Below are 23,465 nucleotides of genomic sequence, written 5' to 3' on the forward strand. Positions count from 1 at the left end.
TACAAACTAAATCTTGTGGTCTAACACTATTACTGAAATCATTATTTATGACAAACCTATGAACTCACTCAACCTCGTGTCGACTTTTTAAGCATGTTTATTCTCAGGTACTTAAATATTGCTTCCGCTGTATATCTACTGCTTTGATGATGATTGCTTGCTATGCTTGGGGTCTTCATTACATATCATATCAATTAAAGACATATTTATCTTCCGCTGCAAAACTCAACAAAACGTCTCATGTATAGTCGTTCTCGTTTATACAACTCTGATTTGATATAATTAGTCACAAATAACCCAGGCCCTATTTGGGGGTGTGACAAGCAAATACATTGAAAAGCCACCGAACTAAGTATTTTTATATTTATAATGAAGTTATACTAGTTTAATACAAGCGAATTCGTGGGTTTATGTTAGTAAAGTTGAAACATCAATGTAATATAATTGAATGATGTAATAAAACATTTCACAAGTTGGTAAAAAAATAATGTGTATTCACCTGGAAGTAAAGGATGAAAATTAAGTTAGTTTATTTTAATTTAAGTTTTGAAGAATATGAAAATACTTACGAACAAATATGATCAGACCTCTTTATCCAACACACTCACCCACTCATTATGCTCATCAGTGCTAAATACACGTACAAGAAAGAGGCATAAAAAGCTCACATTCTAAAAATCATCAAATATTGTAGAAGTAGATAACATTATTGTAATGAGGCACTTTTGAGAAACACTGTTCTTCTTTGTCCATTCTGCCTTCTCAACGTTTTGGTAGACCGTTTACATGTTGCGCATGTATCAACATTATATCTTTAGATATCTTCCAAAGATGTAATGTGTATTAGATTAATTTATTATGACTGTATTAAATGATTTATTGTAATTAAGCATGATTGTTTGGCTCCCAGATTAAGTCATCCTCCCTACCAAATACAAATACAAATACAGTGATATAACACTTTCTGGAAAAGGACTATGATTGCTGGAAAACGATTATGATCATAGTAAAGCTTAGAGAATGAACCGCAAAGTACCAAATGAATATTTTCAGTATACGATAGTAGCAGTCAAAAAACATCAAACCTGAACGTACCAATTGGCCATATTAAGCTTGATTCCAGTCAGATGCACAATCTTTTATTTGTTGTGAGGCATGCCTAACAACTCAAACGTATAGGCTGGAGCAAGCTGTTACCCACATTTGAGACGAATTAAGAGGTTGGTTGGGTAGACATAATCTTCTTTATTAAACTATACCTATTTTGATGTAGATTCATTTTACCATTTTCCCGACCCACTCATTTTTCCACATCTGATAAAACATTTATGTAAACTTAAAACATACAATATTCTAACCATGCTAACCAAGTAACCAGCTCTGCTAAAACGTCTTACTAAAATTCAAAAGCTTAGTTAAGGCTTTAAAACATTGATCATGTATGACACATTTATAACAAAACCAGCGACATAAATAAATACATATGCAGAATTTCTACGAAAGTTTTATGAGTCAGTACAAAAGAATTTGTCCAACTATAACTTATAATTTCTCATATTTTTTATGAATATTACCTCTTGTATACTAAAACTATATTTATATCTACGATATTTAGTTATCTACATGATTATTCAAAATCTTTTATTAGAAAGACTAATTAGCTTCAGGTGGGTTGATATATTAGTGCAGATGTACTTGATCCAATAAGTATTAATATTTTTCCATGGTTTGATATTCTAAGCCCTATGCTTAGGCCAATTATCTAATACACTTCAAATTTATATCTGACTTCATGAATCAACAGTTTGAAAGTACTATTTACTATAAGTGTCGTGTGGATACTACAAAATAAGTACTAACCTTCAACATCTACCAACTAATTTATGATTCAGGCTGTATTACCTATGACTGACAAGAAGATTAATCATACAACAATTAAAGATACAGATGTTACCATTAGTGACAAATGAACGAAGTGGAGATTTTGTTTCCGGAAATTGCATATGCATCTTTGAATGAATCTGATAAACCAAAATATTACGGAGTATTAATTATCAGTATCCAGAACTCAAATGTTAAGGGTTATTATTAAATTCTATATACATGCGTGTGTGTCCGAACATAGATATAATAAACAAAATATTCAAAAATTATTACGTCTACTTGTCACAACAATCAGAAAGAGAGTTTCTCTCTTGTTTGACCTGGTCCAAAACATAAATCATATATTGGCACAAATCAAAGTAGAAAGATTAAAATTCTTGAAGTTGAAAGGATTCGTTAACCACCCAAAATGAACACAACCTCAAATTATTTTATTATATATGATTTCAGAGGTCAGGATACAAATAAAACTCATTATGTCCCGTTAACAAACTCGGTCAAGTTTCCTATCATTTAACAGTTTGAGACCAAGATATAAAGACTTTAGTTACCTATGTAATGTACTCACAAAAGTTATGTTCGACTTAATATTGTGATTATGTTACGTATTTAATCTTCATACAATAATTCCATCAAATCTGTATAAATTTTTAGGCATAAAATCTTCAATCAAAATTTAACATTCATTAAAAAAACTCTTTAGTGTTGGATATATGGCTTCGTCACTATCATCACAGTGTAGTGGGCATGATTAGTAAAATAGTCACTATCAAGACAGCTTTACAAACTCAACATCAAAAAGTAAAAATCGCTTATTTTTACCATTTCAAGTACTCGAACATAGGTTTAATAGTTAATACGTTAGTAAGATTTGTTTATATAGACGAGTGATTACCTTTTGATTGACCCATAATCATGGCTACCAACAATCAACATAGAGCACGATGCCTCTCTACTGCTTCACATTAAACATTTAGTTTAAAACTCCGAAAGTTCCCTTGACATGTGGATCTGGAATTGTGTAAACCATCAAACACTGTATAAATAGGACAACACACTTTGAAGATTCAGTAATTTGTTGAACGTCGTTATATTCTAAAACGTTATTCCAATCTTACTAATAAACTAAAATTCTATTAAAAGCTGCATGGAACTTGAATAAAATGTAAAAAAAAAAAATGAATGGGTCAAGATTGCTACCTTGTTATGAAAACATCCAATTGAAAAATCGCCGGGTTTCTATGATCTTCATCCTATAATTGTATTAGCAGACACTGGGTAAAATCCATGTAAAAAATACATAGTAAAGTTTGCCTTATTAAATTTAATATATAAGAATCAATTAAAGTGTTAACCTGCAATGGTTTCTGACGGGCACTTTTGCAAGCCAAATTAGGTGTTACCCGCCAACAAAGTAAATACATAATAATGCATGTATATAAACTGGGGTACCTACAATCATCAGTTCATTGTTTGTAAGATAAAAATGATTATATTGCTTAATAATACTGAAATAGACAGTGCAGGGCTAACTGGTGCAGGCCTTACAGCACAACAGGCCCTCACCTAGAATGTTGGTCTTACCTTTGATAACACAACCAACATCGTTATCACTTCCGTTCAGACAAAGTAGGCCAATAAACTGTCTTACTCGCAAAGCTAATTAACGCCCATGTTACAACCACTTGTGACTCGAAACATAGACCTAATGAAAAGCTTTGGTGCAGATGAGGTTCTCGACTACAAAACTCCAAACGTGTTTTAGATCATATAATATTCGAAAAATTTACATAATGGTTTTATTGGAGTGTTTTACAAATATAACTGAACGTAGCATCTCTGTTTATATACAATAAAAGACAGATAATATTTTTATGAATTTTGAATATAACTGGATAGCATAGCAGGATCTCTAATTTGTGCTTCTCTACCAAACTAACAATGTCTCACATGCGGGTCTTCTAACGTGATCTTTGTAACGGCTTTTTCTTCCCCGACCTTGAACCCTAAAATCATCCCTAAAATTATATTCTCGATTTTCTGACCATGTTCCATCATTTAGTCGTTTCAAATGGCTATGTAACACCTGAAAACACGTTCAACCTTTTTCAAAAGATCAACACCACCCTCATGTCACACAAAATAACATTGATAGCCGTTTCTTCAAAGAATATAACCTAATTTCGGAATTGATAACGGTAAAAATCACTCATTAAGAATTTATCGCACACATATATAATCTAATAGTGTTACGGAATTTTCAATCAAATGGATCAAGATGAGTTGATCCATCCATCATATTGGTATTTACGAATCAAAGCCGTAAGAATTATTGATTAAGAAACAATTATGATATTAATATATAAAAAGAACAGTTAACGTACCTATAGTGTCGATTCATGTACATGATCGATTACATGTAGAAATCCACGAAACGATTCAGCGAAATCCTTGAACATATTTTAGGGCAAAAATTGTTTATAGATGAGATATTTTAGATGAACATATTTTAGAACACAAACAGAAACGATTATTGATGACATGCGATTATATGAGACAATCAATTGACAATTGACAGAATCGAATTCTGTGAACAAATTTTTGGGTAAAAACTTTGAAAATAATTTGAGAAAATCATTTAACATATTGTAACGATATCAGATCACCGGAGATGAGATCATTTGATTCATAATTCCATGTAGTGAAAGATGTATAATTTGTGTAATGAGAGAGATCGTCCGAGAGATTTCAATGAAAGAACGATTAGGGTTTTTAGATTGAATGTCTGGAGGTTAATGAGTGGTAGCTGTTGTAGTTGACTACAATATATGAGGGTAATTTAGTCATTTTACTGGATGATTAGTTAATCTAGTTTTTTTGTTAGCTAATACCTTAAATGAAAGGTTGTGATTAAATCTTAGGAATGATCCTATGGTCAAAGGGGTTAGCTTGTTTAATTAGGAGAAATAATGATTGTCTTTTAATGTTTAAAAGAGAAAAGAGATGGAGACTTGGACAAGAATTCTATATAGAATAAAATTGAATTTCTTTATTTAAATTAAATTTAAAATTACTTAATTATTAATTAATAGAATAGATTATAATATAATGGGAACTAATCATAATTCCAATAGGACTCGTTCATATTGCAAGCCATGTTCCACGTCAAAATGTTCGCAACAGTATATAAGATTTGATGAGGGAAATAGATGTGTTAGAAGTTATGGAAAATGATTGTACTGAGGATTTATTTCATTATGAAGAATGAATTTGATGATTATGTAAGTTGAAGATGATGAGTTGTTCGTTAACATCGTCGTTAATGATAGGTGTTTGGTATTTGGATGAAAAGTGACGATCAAAAATTAGATTTAAAAAATGTTGAGATATTTTGAGATCTAATGGTGGTGGTGTTGTAATATGTTTTAGGAGATTAGGAGATGATGAAGATGAGGATATGATATGTTTTGATGATCTTACTTTTGTTGAAGATGAAAAAAAAAGGGAGAATGTGGGTAGAATAGACGAAAATGCCCTCATGTGCCTACCATGTGAGCAAATTTAACAGGAAAATCTAACAGAAGTTAGCAACAGGGTCATCCGTATCAAAGATTGAAAGATCAAGGTCAACGACGCCAAAATAAAAGATAAAGGTTATCTATGTTGTCTAATACAAAGATGAGGGATCAACCGCGCAAATTTGTCTTTATTTAATGGGTTTTGAGTTTGGTGGATGCCCAACATCTTTTATTGGTAGCACTAACTAGAAGCCCACTATCTTACTCCTATTCAAACCCACTGTATTGGGACCCACTATCTTACTCCTATTCAAACCCACTGTAAGGCTCAATGGACTGGTGTCACGGGCCACCATAATATATATGAGGCTCCGCTTCGATAAATAATCCGGTTAAACCGCGTACAATTTAGTACAATGAAAATTTTGTAAGGCATTGTGTTCATTCTCAAGTCACTGCGTTTCACATAAAATAGCTAAACATCGTCGGGTAAAGGTTGCATTTGGTCCAAATTATAAGTGGATTAGGTTCACAAATTAAAAAAAATGATAATAAAATAAAGGGAAATAAGAAAGAAATGAATCGTGTAAAACATTGAATTTGCTATATATAACATTTAGGTTTCACTGCCTCGTAGAGCCTAAATTTATTGTAAGGTTGGCTTTAATATCCATGAAAATTTGATTCTACCATTTTCGTGAGGTCTATCTTTTTCTTTTCTTTTCTTTTTTTCTTTTTTTGCCGGAGGTCCTCACGGAAGCAATCTCTTTATCCGTCGAATAGATAGAGAGTTGACTTTCTCTACTTTTTAGAGTGTTTTCACTCTGGGTGGATAAATGACTTGTTTTTATTCTCGGATAGGGGAATGATTGTCTACATCTCACATCTCCCATACACCACTCATCTGGTATTGGATTTTGTTGTTGTCCTCGCGAAAACAATCTCTCTACCCTGGAATAGAGAGTGATGACTTTCTCTTCCAGTGGGTGAAGCATTTTTTTCTCGACTCGTTGTTAAAGAAACGACTTATCTTTTATTTCGGGGTAGAGGAAAGATTGTCTACATCTCACCTCCTCATATCTCACATATGCGGGATTTGGTTATTGTTATTGTTGTATATAAATACTGAACATGGGCAAATAGGTTGTGGACTATGGGCTCAAATCAGGCAAAGTAAAATCTCAAAACTTTAAAATTCTTTTTCAAATACCAAAGCACAAATTGTCCAATAAATATATTATATTACTCATATTCATAAATAAACAAGAAAAAGGAGCAAAAGAGTTGATATTTTGAACAATTTACCTGAGCCAGGTCAATTTGGGTTGGTTTTTATATCAACAAGTGAAATTTTAGAAACTTATCTAAAACTGAAATGGGTCACGTGGACAGATAACTTGATCGGGTCGTCAAAAATACTCTTATCACATAAAAGCGATTAGAATTCAAACACGCCACATTTTACTTTTAATAAAATTTAGATTTGATTTGATTTTAACGATATTGTTTGCTATAATATTCTGTACTATATTACATAGCTTTTTAAAAAATGGATCAAGAAAGTATCCACAGGTTGGTCCGATCCACCTGGACCATTTTGACCCTAAAGTTACCCAACTTGTTATCCGACCCATTTTACCACCTCAGGTAAGATAAGTCATTAAGTCAATTATAATACCACTTGCATTTAATCACAACGATACGCTAGGTACATTTTCATTTTTTTCAATTAACCTACAAATCTAGCAAAGTGTTCGAATAGGAGCTTAATAGAAGCCACATTTTCGTCAATATTCAAGTAGATATATTATTTGCATCTTCTATACACAGATTTATTCAAGAAACGGGAACCTTATTTCCTTTGATCCTTGCAGGAGATGAGACATGGTGTGCAAGAGGAAACTTGGATTTCGAAATCTTCGAGTTATCTTCTCGTGGGTACGGATAAACGGACGCTAGTTCTCGAACACGATGAAGGATCGATTTCGGTAAAGGTCGCCATGGTTGACATCTTTTTTGGTCTTCCTGCAAATAACCAACATTTTGGTCAAAGTTAGGTCAAAATTTTGATTTTGATACATCTTAAAATTGGATTTTGTGAAATATGTATGTTTTATGTTTGAAAATCTTTTTAAACTAGTTGGGTAGGCTAAAAAAACCAAAAGGAGTAAATCAACACAAATTTCATCATGATTTAAACTAAACCGGAGCTAACACATCATAAAATAATTATTCTACTACAGAATATATCATAATTATATTGTATCAAAGACAACAAAAAGAAAAGAAAGAAGACAACTAACCTCTATCCTACTCCCCTTCAGTACACGACTTGCTTTCAAAAGATTTCGCCATTTGTCCTACAAAATTATATCAAGTTATCATATATACAAGATGAATCCATATGTTCATAGCAACAACTTATAATGACATATAAGATACGACATATTTAGATAATGAAAACCAAGGTTGCAAAAATCACTACTCGAGGAGTACTCGGAAACTCGGGGAGTACTCGGATGTTGACCAAGTTTGACTTTGACTGATTTTGACTAAGTTTTGTCCTAATTTCCGAGTAATCTCAAATTTTGGGCGAGTTTTGAACGAGTTTGACCGAGTACTCTCCGAGTTATTCCGAGTTCTGCAACACTGACGAAAATTACCTTTAGATCAACGGGAGTTCGATGAACCGATGATGAAAATAGCAATTTTTTTATATGAGTCCATTTGCCTACCCCAAAATGAGCAACGCCATCGATCAACTTTTTAACTTCTGAAACGGTCCAGAGTCTATGAAGCTTCCTTTGATTGCCACCAACAATCGATTTCGTTGTCTCAGAATCGTCTTCAGATCCACTCAAATAATTCACAATTTGGTTTTCAATCTGTAGATATATACATATAAGTTCAAAATTCAGCAGGTACTTATAGGTTAAGACCTGGTACTTTCTATATGCATATATGACATAAATTTTATGAAGTTAGCACCAAAGATGAAAAGAAATCAAATGTTAAAACTCAGTACACTTAGCATCACAAAACCCAGTAATATAAACCATTTGGCCCGTTTACCATGTGTAGTAGCTCACGTGGTAGTGGCCTGCCTCTCTTAGTGAGAGGTCAGTAATTCGTCCCGTGGGGTGCAGCATTGCACACCAGGTTGCCCCATAACCCTTGAATTCCACCCAAGGGTGCCTTCCGCACATCGTGTTGCAGGGGAAGTGGGGGAGGGGGGTTTTACCGCCCATTGCCCCGGATTGGGTCGGGTTTCCTCCTGGGCAACAGTTGGGCGCGGATTATGCAGCTGCGGGAGATGAACGCGTGGGTGGTGTAGTCCCCCTGGGTGATCCCAAAACTGTTGTTAAAAAAAACCATTTGACCCGTTTAACAATCATTAAACTACGCACACATAAAAAGTAAATGGGTCAATATTGCCACCTATAAAACATAAGGTCTAGTGTCAACTTCCTCCATAACATAAATGGTTCATAACCATTAGTCTGACTACTTGTCAAATATCTACACTACTTGCTAATTATATCATCTGTATAGATTGCCACAAAATAGTTAATATAAAATTAAAATAAAATCAACAGAGCCTTTTGTGAAAATGGCAAAATAATATTTGGTAACCGTTGTCAAATGTGGCAGTTACCAAGTGAAATGTGAAGGGTTTTTTTTTTTTTTTTTTTTTTGCAGGAAATAAAAATTTATGCAGTAAACAAGGTTCTTGATAAATAGCATATTTATATTTTCCATACCTTAGCCGGTGAACTCTTTTTCGGTGAACTATTTTTCTCGCATTCGGTTGGGCTTTGAAAAACAAACGGTACTTGAATAGCTTTACCAAACGAGACATCACACGATGAACTTTTTTCTTTTTGTTTAGGTTCCACCTCACTTTTATGCTTAAGACGTCTAATCGTTGACTTTTTGACTTTCAACGCTAAAGCAGCTTCTTTTCTCTTCTTGCACTTCATGAGATCCAAATTTGATGACTCATCAATGTACCGTTTCGTAGGCTTACGTGATCTTTTGTTTGTCACTTCACCAACACCGTGATCTTGAACCGAGCTTGGGGGCCCATCTTTACAAAATACAGTGATTGCCATATTATTATCATTATTATTTTGTGTAATATGAGGTGACGAAATATCTTCGTTACTTTCTTCTTGATCTATAAAAGATTTTGAATAATCCTCGAATTTAGTTCCGAAGTCGCACATTGTCTTGCCGAGGAAGTAATTTTGGCATTCAGATCCAGGAATGTTTTCGGTTGATAAATGTTGAATTCCAAAATTGCCCTTTTCGGTATTACGAAAAACGGGAAACGGGTTGTCTGAACTCGAATTTCCAACGTGCAATATTTCGTTGGGTGCGTAGTCCATACACGAACCATGCTCAATGTATCCAATATCTACAGTAAGTAAGTAATTATGTAAGTAGTTGGTAGTAATTTGATGTGTCTCTATAGGTGCCAATTTGACCCATTTGAATAAAAATAGGTCCTTTCTTGTTTGGATTTTATCTTAGTCTCTCAAACGAGTCGTATTAAAATAGCGTAAAAACGGGTAAAAAGTGACCTAGTAGATAATCATCACAAGAAGAGACGGCATTTGCTGCTAGAAGATTTTCGACTCCAACTTCGTGTGGCAAAACATCAAGTGCCTGCAAATACGCTATTTCATAAAGATAAATACAAAGAAAGAATAAAAAATAAATGAAAATACACAAGTTACAGATATGCAAAAATATATTGCCATTGTGTAGCCTTTTTAGAAATTTTATAAAGATTTTCAATATCATTAAAGCTTGTTCATATGCCATTTTACTTAATAGCTCCAATAAGTTTACAGATTCTAATGCTATATATATAATCGCACGTTTTACTATAATTGCCAATGAAAAACGATAAAACAATATTAGACAATAGTTGTAGAATGTACAATTATTGAATATAGAGTGAATCATATGTGACTAAAGCCTCGTAATAACATAAGTAATATACATAAGTTTGAAGTAGAGAAGAAAACGTACATTATGCTTTGCCTTCTCTACGCCTTGCACGTTTATATTTAAATGAGAGGTGCCTTTATAAGAGATAAAAATTAATATTTATTAAAAACTGGAGTATATTAATTCTGTCTGCAAACATATATAGCAATGAAGGATGAATCATCACTCAAAAAAAAAAAAAAAAAAAAAAAAAAAAAAAAAAAAAACCTTAACTTTCACATAAACTAGAATCCATAGAGACGTACGTATATTGTAGGAAGCGTCTTCATTTTTTATACATTTTCCAATGTTATTCTCTTCATAACACCATACACCACTTACTGAAACTTGGTCAGACCTTGGTTCCACAAGCAAACAGTCAACATCGATCGTTTCTTCCCCTAAGGAATGATATAAGGATTCCTCCTCGACCTATAAAAAAAATATAAAAAAAAAAAATAATAACACAAAAAAACGAAGTGTAAAAAATAACAGATTAACTACATAGAAATAACTCATAGTAAAAGTTACAAATCCTACATCATCCAGATCAATATAAGCATTAGAATGCACATATAAACATCATATATTTTGTATCAATGATCAATGATTATACATATAGATGAAGACAAAGATAAAGATAAAGCAACATTTAATATGTATCGTGGACAAATGACTTCATGGCGTTTAATTGTCTAACGGATCCGAATAAATAATCCAAATATGTGCTTGGGATTTTTGTTTACACTAGAGCAACGTCAGACAAAAAGTTGAATGACGTTGACCGACTTTGACCAACTTTGACCTGACTTTTTAGCATTGACAAACTGAATAGACGTTTATGGGTAAAACGAGACGGGCTAGTCACCAAACCGCCACAACACCTGTTTGTAACCATGTGTAATATTAATTTCTGATATTTACCTAATCTTTTTTATAGTTGGAAAAGTTAGAAAATCGAGACGTAATATCAGTTTCTGCAATATTCAGTCTTCACACACTACGTGTAATCAATTGTAGGTATCTTTGCTGTTAAGTCTTACCATTTAAATATTTTAACGAAGAGTTTGATACTGAAATTCGTTTGAACACTCTCTATGTGAGCTTTTAGTGGGATAACAATTCACATTTTTGTATATGCAGCTAATTTTCTGTAATGTAAGCACGTTCTTATTGAAACAATAGGATACGACACGAAACTTTTGCAGTAAATAAAACACAAAATGACATCGATATGTAATGTAACTATCTGAAACTCAGTTAAAGTATAAGAGTTGAGCTCGAAATATATAACGAGCCAAACACAATCTTGAAAGGACGCACTTAAATTCTTGTCAACCTCTTAACTCTTAAGTATTATGCAAGTGCTAATGTATATGTAACTAGAGTGGCTCAACAGCCGAGTTCTCAACGACTCATCCAAATGTGACCTTCTACAAGTCAAACTTTCTCGAATTCGTAACTTGAGCTCAAACAAAGCTAGCTTAATCAAACTTTTTCGAGTTCGCAACTTATAAGCTATTCAATCAATGAATCAAGCTCAGTTATTTTAAAAATTGACCTCAAACTTTCATCATGAAGGCTCATAGAACTTGAATCTTGTTTTACACTACACTGATATTAGCATAAACCACAAAGATATCATTCTAAATATGTGTCAAATGTAACTCTATTATCACAACAATCAAATTATATCATAATATAAGTACAACAAATATAAGTATATTTTGTTCAACATTTGCATGACCCTAAAACACCACTAAAAATCCCACATAGAAACTGAATACTAATAATGCAAGACTTGAACTTTTTTAAAAATACAAAAAACCCAGTAAATAATAATTTCATTATCACAACTATCAAATTGAATCATACAACTACCAACAAAAAAATGCATATTCAAGATTCACATAAACCTAAAATCCCCACTAAAAACCCACATAAAAGCTTAATGCAAGACTTCAACTTTTCTTAAAAAATATAGAAATCCCAGAATCAGATTCCATTATTAAAATGAATTAAACAAAAATAAATAAATAAATAAATAACAACCTGATTCATGAGTACGGAGGGAATGAAGCTTAGTGATGAAGTCAATCTACTGAAAACAAAAGGTTAGATTGATGGAAATGTTTCATAGGAATTTGATGTTAATAAATAAATATAAATTAATTAATAAAAAGGGAAATAAAGAAAAAAAACAGAGAGGATAGTGTGCAATTGAGTGATGTAATGTGTATTATTGGACGGAATCGAAATGTTGGTTATGAAATCAGAATGGAATTTGTGTTTGGAATCCGGGTTGTGGCGACGCGTGTAAGGAATCAAACGGACAATGACTACCGTTTGTTCTCTACCCTTTTCTATTTTTATTTTCATTTTTTAATATTTTCATTTTTGTTTTAGTTTTAGAATCACCAACCCTCTATTATGACAGATGATTTCGAGTCCCACATCATTTAACTTTGAAAGTTATTTTTACTTTTTTTGTTTTCCTCATAAAACATATAGACCCTATTTAAATTGCAAAACGATCAGAGGAATTTATTGTGTTATAAGTAGAGATGGTATTCGCGGGTGATGAACACAGATCCTTAATACCTACAATTTGTCCGTAAAGAATTTTTCTTTATCTGCGGTTACCCGTTTACCCATCAATGGGTAAATTTTTATGCTCGTACCCGCGACTCAAAGGTACCCGCGAGCCGCAAGTAAATCGACGAGTTTACAAAATGTGCACTTTAAAAAAATGTGCAGACAAGTGACTCTATAAAGCATGGATATTGAGCCTTATTTTCAATTATTTATTTATTTATATGTTGGTTGACCATGTATACATGGTAGTCGACCTTGAAAAATGAGGTGGTCGACCAAAATGATAGTCGACCCAATGGTGTAAATAGACAAATTTTTAAAAAAAAGTCTATTTTGTCCGAAAACTTTGAAAAAGGTGTATTATGGCGAATTTTCCTACAAAATTTCACCTGAACTGTGTCCGCATGTGCATTTTTCATAAATACTCGCCCCTCACGTGCATTGGTACCCGCGGGTCACGGGTTTTTTTCCGCTCATTGCCATTCCTACTTATAAGTGTGTCCCACAATATCAGACTTCAAAAGATCTAACGATCTATGAGTTCAATCGACCTGGACCCTAATCCAAACATCCAAGAAAATACATTGAAACAAATACACAAACCTGGTGTGACGGATTCAAATTGATGTCAGGTTAAACATGGTCTAAGGGTGTAGAGTATCTTAACTTATGCTAATTAACCGTACAATAAAATAAAATTAAAAGTTATTTCCGAAAGCCATTTTTTACTTCATATTTTTTTATTAAGGTAAATTAAATAATACACTGTTGAAGAAAAATAAATAAACAAATAAAACAAACTTGTAAAAATAGCAACACATAAATGTGAATATGCCTGAAATCAATGATCACCCCAATCCCAAACTTATCGTCCATTTTCCCGAGCCATTTTTCCTCCACAAACCATGTCCGGCCACCCAAATCCCAACCCTCTCAATGACAAACACACCTGCATTGACCCACATCATCCTCTTTTGTCAAATCAACTCAAAAAGTTTTCAACTTTGGGTCAATTTCTTCATGGGTTCATCACCATTTCAACAATCACCCCTAATCCCCATCTGGGTCATACCAAAAAAGTAATTTCAGGCCAAAAAATGCCATGATTTCAATTGGATTTTGCATGGGAATATGAATGGTGAAAAGAGGGTTGTAATTTCATCATGGGTTATCTTGATTCTTGTTTTTGTGTGTTGTTTCCCAAATTGTGTTTGGTGTCAAGATGATAATAATAATGACAATGATAATGATGATGGTCCTCATAACAATAAAAGAGCAAGAATTTCACCATTGTTTCAAAATTATCTTTCACAAAGGTTTAACAATTCAATCAGGAAATACAAGTCTTCTATTCAAAGAACCTTACATTATTGCACGGAAGATGTGTGAGTATCAGAGTAATATGCTCTACTTGAATTCCTTATATTACATTACATTTATTTATTATACATAATATGTGGTATATATGTATATATTTTGGTATGTTTGTTAATTATTTTTATGTTTTAGGGAAAAAGATATAGATGGAGCTTTTAATTTTCATGGCAAGGATGAATTTTTCACTAAATGTCAATTGAAGTTCACAGGTATTCCAATGGTACCATTCTTGATTTGATTAGATAAATGTTAGTGTATGAGGTAAATAATAGTTAACATGTTAGTAGAAAAATAAAGAAACAATAGAAACCAGTGTATGATTTAATGAAGACTGGTGGTAAGGATGATCATCATCAACAACAAAACCCAATCCTCCCAATCCTACAAAAGTGGGACATGAGGGAGGCAAGATGATGTAGACAATCCTTCCCATATTCCTAGAACAAAGAGAAGTCATTTCTCCACCCAGAGTGAAGCACCCCAAGAGTAGAAAAAGTCTTCCCTCTTAATATTCTATGGATAGAGATAGTGGCGGAACTTGAACTCGGTCACAAATGGGGCGGACGGAAAAACTTATTAAATTTTTTATTGACAGCAGGGTCAAACACCAATAAAAACTTTACTTTTTAATAATTTTTTTAGTGTAATTTTTTTTTTTTCCAAAATCCAGCGGTGCCCCGCCCTGTCCCTACTATCTTCCGCCCCTGGATAGAGAGGTTGCTTCCGAAAGGACCTCCGGCCAATAAGTAGGTTAAAGAAAAGTGTGAGACGCCATGAAAATGGTAGAATCAAATTTCCATGGGTTTTAAACCTGCATGAAATTCAATTTAGGTTTTAAACCTGCCTGAAGGATGATCATCAAGTTTGATGGTATTTGTACTGTACAAGTACTTAATGCACAATTCTGGTGGATTTATCAATCTTGAAGGTGGAAATATCATCACCTTATGCGTTTAAGGACTGTATCGAAACGTACCTACAGCTGTGAATGTATGGTCATAATCTGAGTTGAAAAAGTAGGTGGTGTTTCGATTGGTGCTTAAATTGGCAATTTGAAGTCAAAATAGTAGTTGATCAATGTTTACATAAACATGATTATAATTCTATTTTTGTGGACAAAATTATTTTAGTTTGACATCTGGCTAATGATAAATCCACCACGTGTTTTGATAAATCCACCGCACACATGCATTAAGGAGTTGTACTGTACAACTCATTAATGCATGTGTGTGGTCGATTTATCGAAAAGTGTGGTGGAAATATCACCCCCTTGACATATAGATAGATATTTATCTAATTGATAAATTCTGATTCTTAAAGTCACTATAATTACTTGATTTTCAGATCTGGCAAAGCGGTTATGTACTGCGGCAGAACTTAGAGTATATTTCACGAGTTTTATAACTAAAGTTGACGATGCGACAAAAAGCATATCGCAAGCTCATTTCTTGGATCCTAACAGAAACTGTAATCTGACCTCATGGTCCGGTGGATGTGAGTCAGGATGGGCTAGTGCCGTCAATCCGGGAGAGAAATACGAGTTTAACGAGACGAATCCACGTAAAATGCCGTTCCGGACTTATGATAGTCAACCATGTTGTGAGGGCTTTTTCTGCCCTCAAGGTCTCACTTGCATGATACGTAAGTCTATTTAAGCAACTTCTTGCAATATATTCTTACACATTATTCGGAATTACTCGACGAGTACTCGGTTTTTGCAACTCGAGTACTCGGTCAAACGTGGTCCAACTCGGGATTACTTGAAAAATCGGTCCAAACTCGGCCAAAAACTCGGGATTACTCTGAAAATCAGTCAAAACTCGGTCAAATCAGTCAAAGTCAGATTTGGTCAACATCCTAGTACTCCCCGAGTTTCCGAACATGCATGTAGTCAAAGTTTTTGCAACTCGGGGAGTACTCGGCATGTACTCAGTCAAACTTGGTCCAACTCGGTCAAATCTCGGTCAAACTCAGAAAATCGGTCAAAACTCGGGATTACTCGGAAAATTGTTCAAAATTTGGTCAAAACTCGGTAAAAGAGGTCAAAGTCAAACTTAGTCAACAATCCAAGTATTCCCGAGTTTCCGAGTACTCCCTCAAAAAGTCCCGACAGAGTGTTCCCTCAAATAAGTCAAGTCCTGACCGAGTACTCCCTCAATATAGCAATATTGCATTTAATTTGATTTCCCACTACCATAATATATTATGTCAACTTGTGACTGTAGCATGCCCATTAGGTGCATACTGCCCCGTTGCAAAGCTCAACAAAAAATCTGGAATGTGTGAGCCGTAAGTTATTATTATGCTATTTTAGCCATAAAGTTTTAATCTTTTTAGATTATTTGTGGTTTATACAGATTACTAAGACATAATTCGGTAGAATGTTTTTTCAGATACCATTACCAACAACCTGCAGGCAAGCCAAATCATACTTGTGGTGCAGCTGATATGTGGGGTCCAGTACAAATAGGTAGTGATTTATTCTGCGCACCGGGATACTATTGTCCAACGACTATTGAACGAATCGCGTGCCCCAAAGGGTATTTACTATATTATTTTCCATAGTGCACGAAGTATTATGGTTTTCACGTTTTGATTTTGTTGCAGACGCTACTGCAGAATGGGCTCTGTGAAGAGCAAGCGTGAGTATTTTTTAACCTCATAAGTCTCTTCATTAAATAGTTTAGACAAGTATTCAACCCATTTTCATCCTGTACAAAGAAGACCCATTTTACCAGTTACCCAACCCATTTTCACTCTCAATCTTTTGGTTATTTTGTCACAATATTTATTGTAGTTGTTGAGTGTATTCAATTCTCGTAAAGTGTTATGGGTCAAAGTGGCCCACACCATACAACACTTACCCCCTTTGAACCAACTTATTTTGGCTCGTTACCCGATCTGCCTGACCTACATATTTGCCCCCTACTAACAATGCGCTGTTCTGTCCAAACGGCTTCTTTGTTGTCCTCGACTGTATTTAATGTCCTAGATTTAGTATACCTGGCAAATGGGTCGGGTTGGGACGGGACCCAAATGGGCTTGGGTCGAACCGGTCTCAATTTTCAAACGGGTCGGGTCCAAACTGGTTGGGTCGGGTTGGGTCGGGTCGAGACCCATTTTTTCTTATAAAATTTTTATTTTTAGATTTAGCGTAACATATTATATGTATCTGCAGTTTGCTTTGCTGGATCTAGGTGCGAGAAACGAACAAATATTCCAAGTATGAAGGTTTTTGGTATCATGCTCATCGTAAGTTGCTAATCATATACTAATCGAGTCAAAAAATGAGATTCACTACTAAAGTTGCGGGTTTTCGGTTTTCTTTTGTAGGGTCTGTTGACGGGTATACTAATTGTCGTGTATAATTGCTCGGACCAAATGATGTCAACTCGATATAAAAAACACGCCAAGTCCCGGGAAGCGGCAGCAAAACATGTTCGTGAAATGACACAAGCACGAGAAAGGTGGCATGCTGCAAAAAATATGGCCGTTAAACCTCCGAGTGTTCAAGGGTTGCAACGAAATCTTTCGCAAACGTTCTCGAGAAAATCTAGTGCGAGACATGATCTAAAATCGAAAATTTCGAATCCGTTTTCACCCTGTAATAAGAAAGATACGGATAAACTCAACGAGATGTTGGAATCGATGGATGATGGTTCGGGAAATCAAGAATTGTTTAGTTTAGAGACTGGGGATAAACAATTTAAAAAGAAAAAGGTTAAAACGAAAAGAGATCTTCACACGAAAAGTCAAATATTCAAATACGCGTACGGTCAAATCGAGAAAGAGAAAGCAATGGAGGAGAAGAATAAGAACATGACATTTTCTGGATTACTCTCGATTGCGAAACGTGGAGGTGAAGATAGTTTAAGAAGACGACCGAGGATTGAGATAGCTTTCAACGAGTTGACTTTGACTCTTAAAGGGAAAAGAAAATGTATTATGAGATCGGTTAGTGGGAAGTTAATGCCCGGTAGAATATCGGCTGTTATGGGCCCGTCAGGAGCCGGGAAAACTACGTTCCTTTCCGCTTTAACCGGAAAGATAACGGGATGCACAATGTCGGGCATGATTTTGGTTAACGGAAAAAACGAGTCTATTCATTGTTACAAGAAAATTGTCGGTTTTGTACCTCAAGATGATATAGTTCATGGAGATTTGACTGTCGAAGAGAATCTACGATTCAGTGCACGTTGTAGGTATGCATCTTTACATAACTGTGTAGCTTTTATCGCCGGAAAAAATGAGAAACATAACCCATAATGAGGAACCGAAACAATCCTGAACCGAACTGAACCGAGTTATTTCGGCCCGGTACTAGTCACACATTTTCTCAGATTTTCACTCTTCGGTTCAGTTCGGACAGAACCAAACCCAAAAATATCTCCAAAAATAACAGAACCGAACCGAAAATATTTGGTCCGGTCCTTAGTCCGACTTTCTGCTACAAATTGGGACTCGAGACAGAACTGAACCGAACTAGTTTGGTCCGGTTGTGTACCATGCACACCCCTGAACACCTTCTTGCTTACGGGTGTGTTTGGATGAAACTAGCTGGAGCTGGAGCTTATAGTTGGAGCTGGAGCTTATGAGTTAGAGCTGGAGCTGGAGCTTATAGTAGCTGGAGCTTATTATTTTTTATAAGTGTTTAGTAAACTAGCTGGAGCTTATTTTCCAGTTCATAAGCTCTACTTTTTTTCATAAGCTACTAAAAGTAGCTTATTTTTCTAGAGCTTATGATTTTCATAAGCTTTACTTTTTATGTCTACCAAACAAAGCTTATTACTTGGAGCTTATTAAAATCATAAGCTCAAGCTCTGATAAGCTCTCATAAGCTCTTGTGCCAAACACACCCTACATCTTTATATGATTATTTACTGATTTGTTATATCTATGCCTTATTCTATAATCTGGAGATTATCTTCTGACTTGCCAAAACAAGATAAAGTTCTTATAATCGAAAGAGTTATCGAGTCTTTGGGACTTCAAGGAGTAAGGGATTCGAAAGTTGGAACCGTCGAAAAACGAGGAATATCGGGAGGCCAGAAGAAACGGGTCAATGTCGGGCTGGAAATGGTCATGGAACCTTCACTTTTGATCTTGGACGAGCCCACATCGGGTCTTGATAGTGCGTCTTCGAGTTTGCTTCTTAGAGCTCTTCGTCGTGAAGCCCTTGAAGGAGTTAACATTAGCATGGTTGTTCACCAACCAAGGTACACTCTGATGTTATATTTATATATATATAAAAGGTCAACGTTAGTCAACCCCCGATTCGACCTTTAAAGGTACTACTGAGTTGGTAAGGGTAACGGATCATAACATCTCTGAATTAAACTGTGGCGGTTTTAGTACGGGTTGTAGTGCGCGGGTTTGGGTTGAGTCGACCCTCGAACAATAGTTTTTCCATATTTTTGAATATGTATTGCACTAATAATGATTAGGACGTTATAGGCAATAGCGTTGAATTTGAGCGACTTCGACCCGTTATACCCATTCCCCTTTTATTTTTTATTTTTTTTTTTTTTTTTTTTTTTGACGTGTTTGATGTGAGTTACAACCCAAGCTGACTGTTTCGTAACTAAATGGATAAAATTTGCCACCTCTTACACTATACAATCGAATTTAACAAATGAATCCTAATGCATATTTACTTGTATTTTAATAAACTTTATATCCATGTTTCAGAGGGTGTTTGGATGTGTGATTTGAAAGTGATTATCTGGTTTAGCTTTTTATTTACATATCTTTGTATGATGATTTTTCAGAAAGTTGATTGAAAAAATCCTCTGTAAAAAGTTTCACATTTTAAATTAACTCCAGTAATAAAAAAAAGCTTCATTGTCACACACACACACACACACACACAAAAACCAATTCTACCGATTACATGATTCTGATCATTTAAAATCATATAATCAGATTCGAAACGGACATTGTCTGAAATTATGCGGGATTTTTTTTCTTCAGTTACTCGTTGTACAAAATGTTCGATGACTTGATACTTCTTGCAAAAGGCGGTCTAACGGTCTACCACGGACCCATAAAGAAAGTTGAAGAATACTTTGCAGGTTTAGGAATTACAATACCGGATCGTATAAATCCACCCGACTACTTAATCGATATTCTCGAGGGTATAATTAAGCCAGGAGATGTGACAACTCAGCAACTTCCCGTACGATGGATGCTTCATAATGGGTACAGAGTACCCTCAGATATGCTACACCTTTGTGATCAAAGTGGGACCTACTTACCTTCAAATGTTGGCCAATCGAAAGTTAGATCGTATAACGGTGAAGCTCAACGAGACGTTCCGAGTTATAGTTTCTTTTCGACGCCGGATTTATCGGGACGAGTAACTCCTGGAGTTTTTAGACAGTACAAATATTACCTTGAAAGGTAATTGTATTGAAATCTTCTCTTTCCCTATATATTATAAAGGTGGCAATTACAACCTGTTTACGTATAAACTTTTTGTGAATGAACTGTTTTCTTAGTTCACTTATATCTGACGATTGTAATAATGTATGTGAAATGTGACGTTTTTAGGGTTTTGAGGCAGCGAACACGTGATGGTAGAGTACAAGCTGCGGATTATATTATTCTTTTGCTTGCTGGAGCTTGTTTAGGAACTATGGCTAAAGTAACCGATGACACTTTTGGAGCTACCGGTTATCAGTACACCGTCATTGCTGTATGTAAGTAAGGGAAAACATAAAAAAGTATTTCATATTTGTTTTCCCTTTACTTTTCATTTTAAGAGTACAAGACCAAACTAGTCGAAAGGGTTTAAGCCATATATTAGGGTAAAGGTCCTGACCGACTCGTCTCCGTCTTGCGTCTTTTTCAACATTGCCTATATTAGCAACGTGCTTTTTTATTAATCGGATACCTATCAAACCTCCATATTTGTTCCAATACGACCAATGTACGCCACATAAGCGTCAAGTGTATGCCAATAATCACAATGTGTTAGCCACATAAGCTTTGAGTCATAAATTTCATCTTTTATCCGGTAAAAAGGCTGCCGAATAGGAATATTGAAGAAAAAAATTAAACTTTAAATGAACTGCTAGGAGCTTACCTTTCTCATTTTATGGCTTAATCCCTTTCTTGAAATTGTGATATTTTTTATGCAGCAACATGAATGATGAACTTATAAGATATATTTTTTTAAAGATTTTTATATAACTTTTTATGTCATTTATCTCTGTTTTGTAGCGTTGTTATGTATGATTGGAGCTCTAAGAACGTTTTCGTTGGATAAATTACACTATAAGAGGGAGAGCTCGAGCGGCATGAATAGTCTATCGTATTTTTTATCGAAAGATACGATGGATCTTATAAATATAACGATGAAGCCGTTATTTTATCTTTGCTTATTCTATTTCTTCAACTATCCAAGATCAAGCTTTGGATCGAATTACTTAGTTATGGTTTGTCTCGTTTATTGCGTAACTGGCATAGCATACATTCTCGCCATCTCCCTCGAATTCAGTCAAGCTCAACTGGTACATACGTAACAACCTCAAAAAAAAAAAAGACTTTTTACTTGATTCTTGTAGTATTATTATATATTATATATTATATACACGTGTTTACAATTATATCCTTTGTCTGCAGTGGTCCGTGCTTTTTCCCGTTGTTTTGACTCTCATTGCGAATCAGAGCAAAACTTCGGCTTCTTCAGTGATAACACCGTACGTGTTCCCTAAGTGGGCCCTGGAAGCTTTCATCATCGCAAATGCAAAAGAGTACGTACGAACTCTAGCCCGTCTTATGAAGTAGTACTATTCTACTTAAACGAGTTGTGTAAAATTCAACATGCGATTTGAAATGATTATACGAGCTGTTAAAGATAGTGTTTAGACGTGATTATGTTGTTTAAATTTGTAATCTTTGATCTATTTTTAGGTACAACGGTGTTTGGCTAATGACCCGATGTGCTGCGTTAAAGCATTACGATTATGATATACATAACTCAAACCGATGTCTTTTTCTACTTGTTGCTACCGGATTAGGTACCCGTATTATCGCTTTTATTTGTTTGATTACTTGTCAAAGATAGTAGAAAACTTGCACTTTTTTTCGTTCTTTTTTCTTATAATAAATCAGGCAGTTTTTCTTTTCGTTTTTATCTTGCAAGTAGCGTAGATATGAATCAAAAGCTTGGATGCAAATGTTTAGTTTCAGTTTCATTATCAGACCGGATTTAAGGCAGGTTCTGTTTAAATGGGTCAGCTCGTAAACCTTGAAATTACAACCTAACATATAGCCTAACATATACCAAATGGAAACCAACCCTCCATATTAGACCCGTTCGACTTAAATCAACTCACCAACCCTAAACTGACCTGCTTATTTTGACCCGTGTGACCCGATAGCAGACTCGTCAACTTGTCTGACGCGTTCAGTATGGGGGCCATGTTTGGGAGGTTAAGATTTCCAACGCGCTTTTTAAAATCCGGTCAAGTTGGGTATTTGAATGTGCCAACCCGACCCAAATTGTTGCCCATATAATTCATAAGTACTGCTGTGTAGGCAGATATGATGATAATAAGCACAAAAGGTACCGAATAAGACATTGATAACATTTAGTGTATTAAACATGCCCTTAGTATCCAATTTATTAAACTTCGAGTCATTCATGTTATATGTTAAATATGTAATATGTAATGTAATACATAATATGTATATGTATTGTGTATATTTAGTGTGATAGCAATAAAACTTATCACTTGATAAAAGTTGGTGCAATGTTACTAAATAAGGTTACATATATACAACACATATACAGATTACATATAATCAAAGTTCTAAGAGTTGTTAGTCGGGTATAGGAACTATAGGACTAGTCGGACGTTGACCAACTTCAATTGATTTGACTCACTTTGATCAATTTTGACAGAATGAATCCAACTTTTAACCATGAGTCATGACATTAGTCTAAACACAGAATTATATGCATGATTAGCTTACGTCTTGATTTCATATTATGAAGTCATTATTTTTCAATAAACTTAACATAAATATAAAGTTAACAAATCGAAACAAAAACGTGTAATAGAATAAACATGTCGAAATTAATGTAAATAT

The 23,465-nt window shown here is 34.6% G+C and overlaps 2 protein-coding genes and 1 long non-coding RNA gene across 6 annotated transcripts; 1 reads left to right on the forward strand and 2 right to left on the reverse strand.

Annotated features, from left to right (window-relative positions):
• Positions 1-505: 505 nt before the first annotated feature.
• On the reverse strand, positions 506-4,443 carry LOC139876930 (uncharacterized). Of its 4 annotated transcripts, none has more exons than XR_011768372.1 (7): positions 4,269-4,443; positions 3,835-3,970; positions 3,240-3,336; positions 3,085-3,137; positions 2,780-2,920; positions 1,092-2,021; positions 506-921 (listed from the first exon to the last, which is right to left on the reverse strand). It is a non-coding gene; the product is annotated as an uncharacterized lncRNA (long non-coding RNA). The 4 variants fall into 4 exon arrangements; XR_011768373.1 differs by lacking the exon at positions 506-921 and having other exon boundaries at positions 961-1,190; positions 1,955-2,021; XR_011768371.1 differs by lacking the exon at positions 506-921 and having other exon boundaries at positions 961-2,021.
• Positions 4,444-7,058: 2,615 nt separating this feature from the next.
• Positions 7,059-12,599, reverse strand: LOC139874256 (uncharacterized). Its single transcript, XM_071861711.1, has 8 exons — positions 12,450-12,599; positions 10,664-10,829; positions 10,440-10,492; positions 9,986-10,070; positions 9,164-9,819; positions 8,066-8,287; positions 7,706-7,762; positions 7,059-7,427 (listed from the first exon to the last, which is right to left on the reverse strand). The coding sequence occupies exons 1-8, from the start codon at positions 12,456-12,458 to the stop codon at positions 7,239-7,241; spliced, it is 1,437 nt and encodes a 478-aa protein (XP_071717812.1). The 5' UTR covers positions 12,459-12,599; the 3' UTR covers positions 7,059-7,238.
• A 1,329-nt stretch (positions 12,600-13,928) lies between these two features.
• LOC139875968 (putative white-brown complex homolog protein 30) lies at positions 13,929-22,437 on the forward strand. The gene is made up of 14 exons (XM_071863264.1): positions 13,929-14,071; positions 14,502-14,578; positions 15,714-16,010; positions 16,595-16,658; positions 16,763-16,909; positions 16,977-17,011; positions 17,548-17,621; positions 17,703-18,571; positions 19,289-19,585; positions 20,340-20,768; positions 20,919-21,067; positions 21,591-21,880; positions 21,993-22,123; positions 22,284-22,437. Exons 1-14 carry the CDS (start codon positions 13,929-13,931, stop codon positions 22,435-22,437), a joined length of 3,156 nt encoding a protein of 1,051 aa, XP_071719365.1.
• Positions 22,438-23,465: the final 1,028 nt, after the last annotated feature.

This window comes from Rutidosis leptorrhynchoides, chromosome 11 (assembly GCF_046630445.1).
Source record: "Rutidosis leptorrhynchoides isolate AG116_Rl617_1_P2 chromosome 11, CSIRO_AGI_Rlap_v1, whole genome shotgun sequence".
Classification (NCBI taxonomy): domain Eukaryota; kingdom Viridiplantae; phylum Streptophyta; class Magnoliopsida; order Asterales; family Asteraceae; genus Rutidosis; species Rutidosis leptorrhynchoides.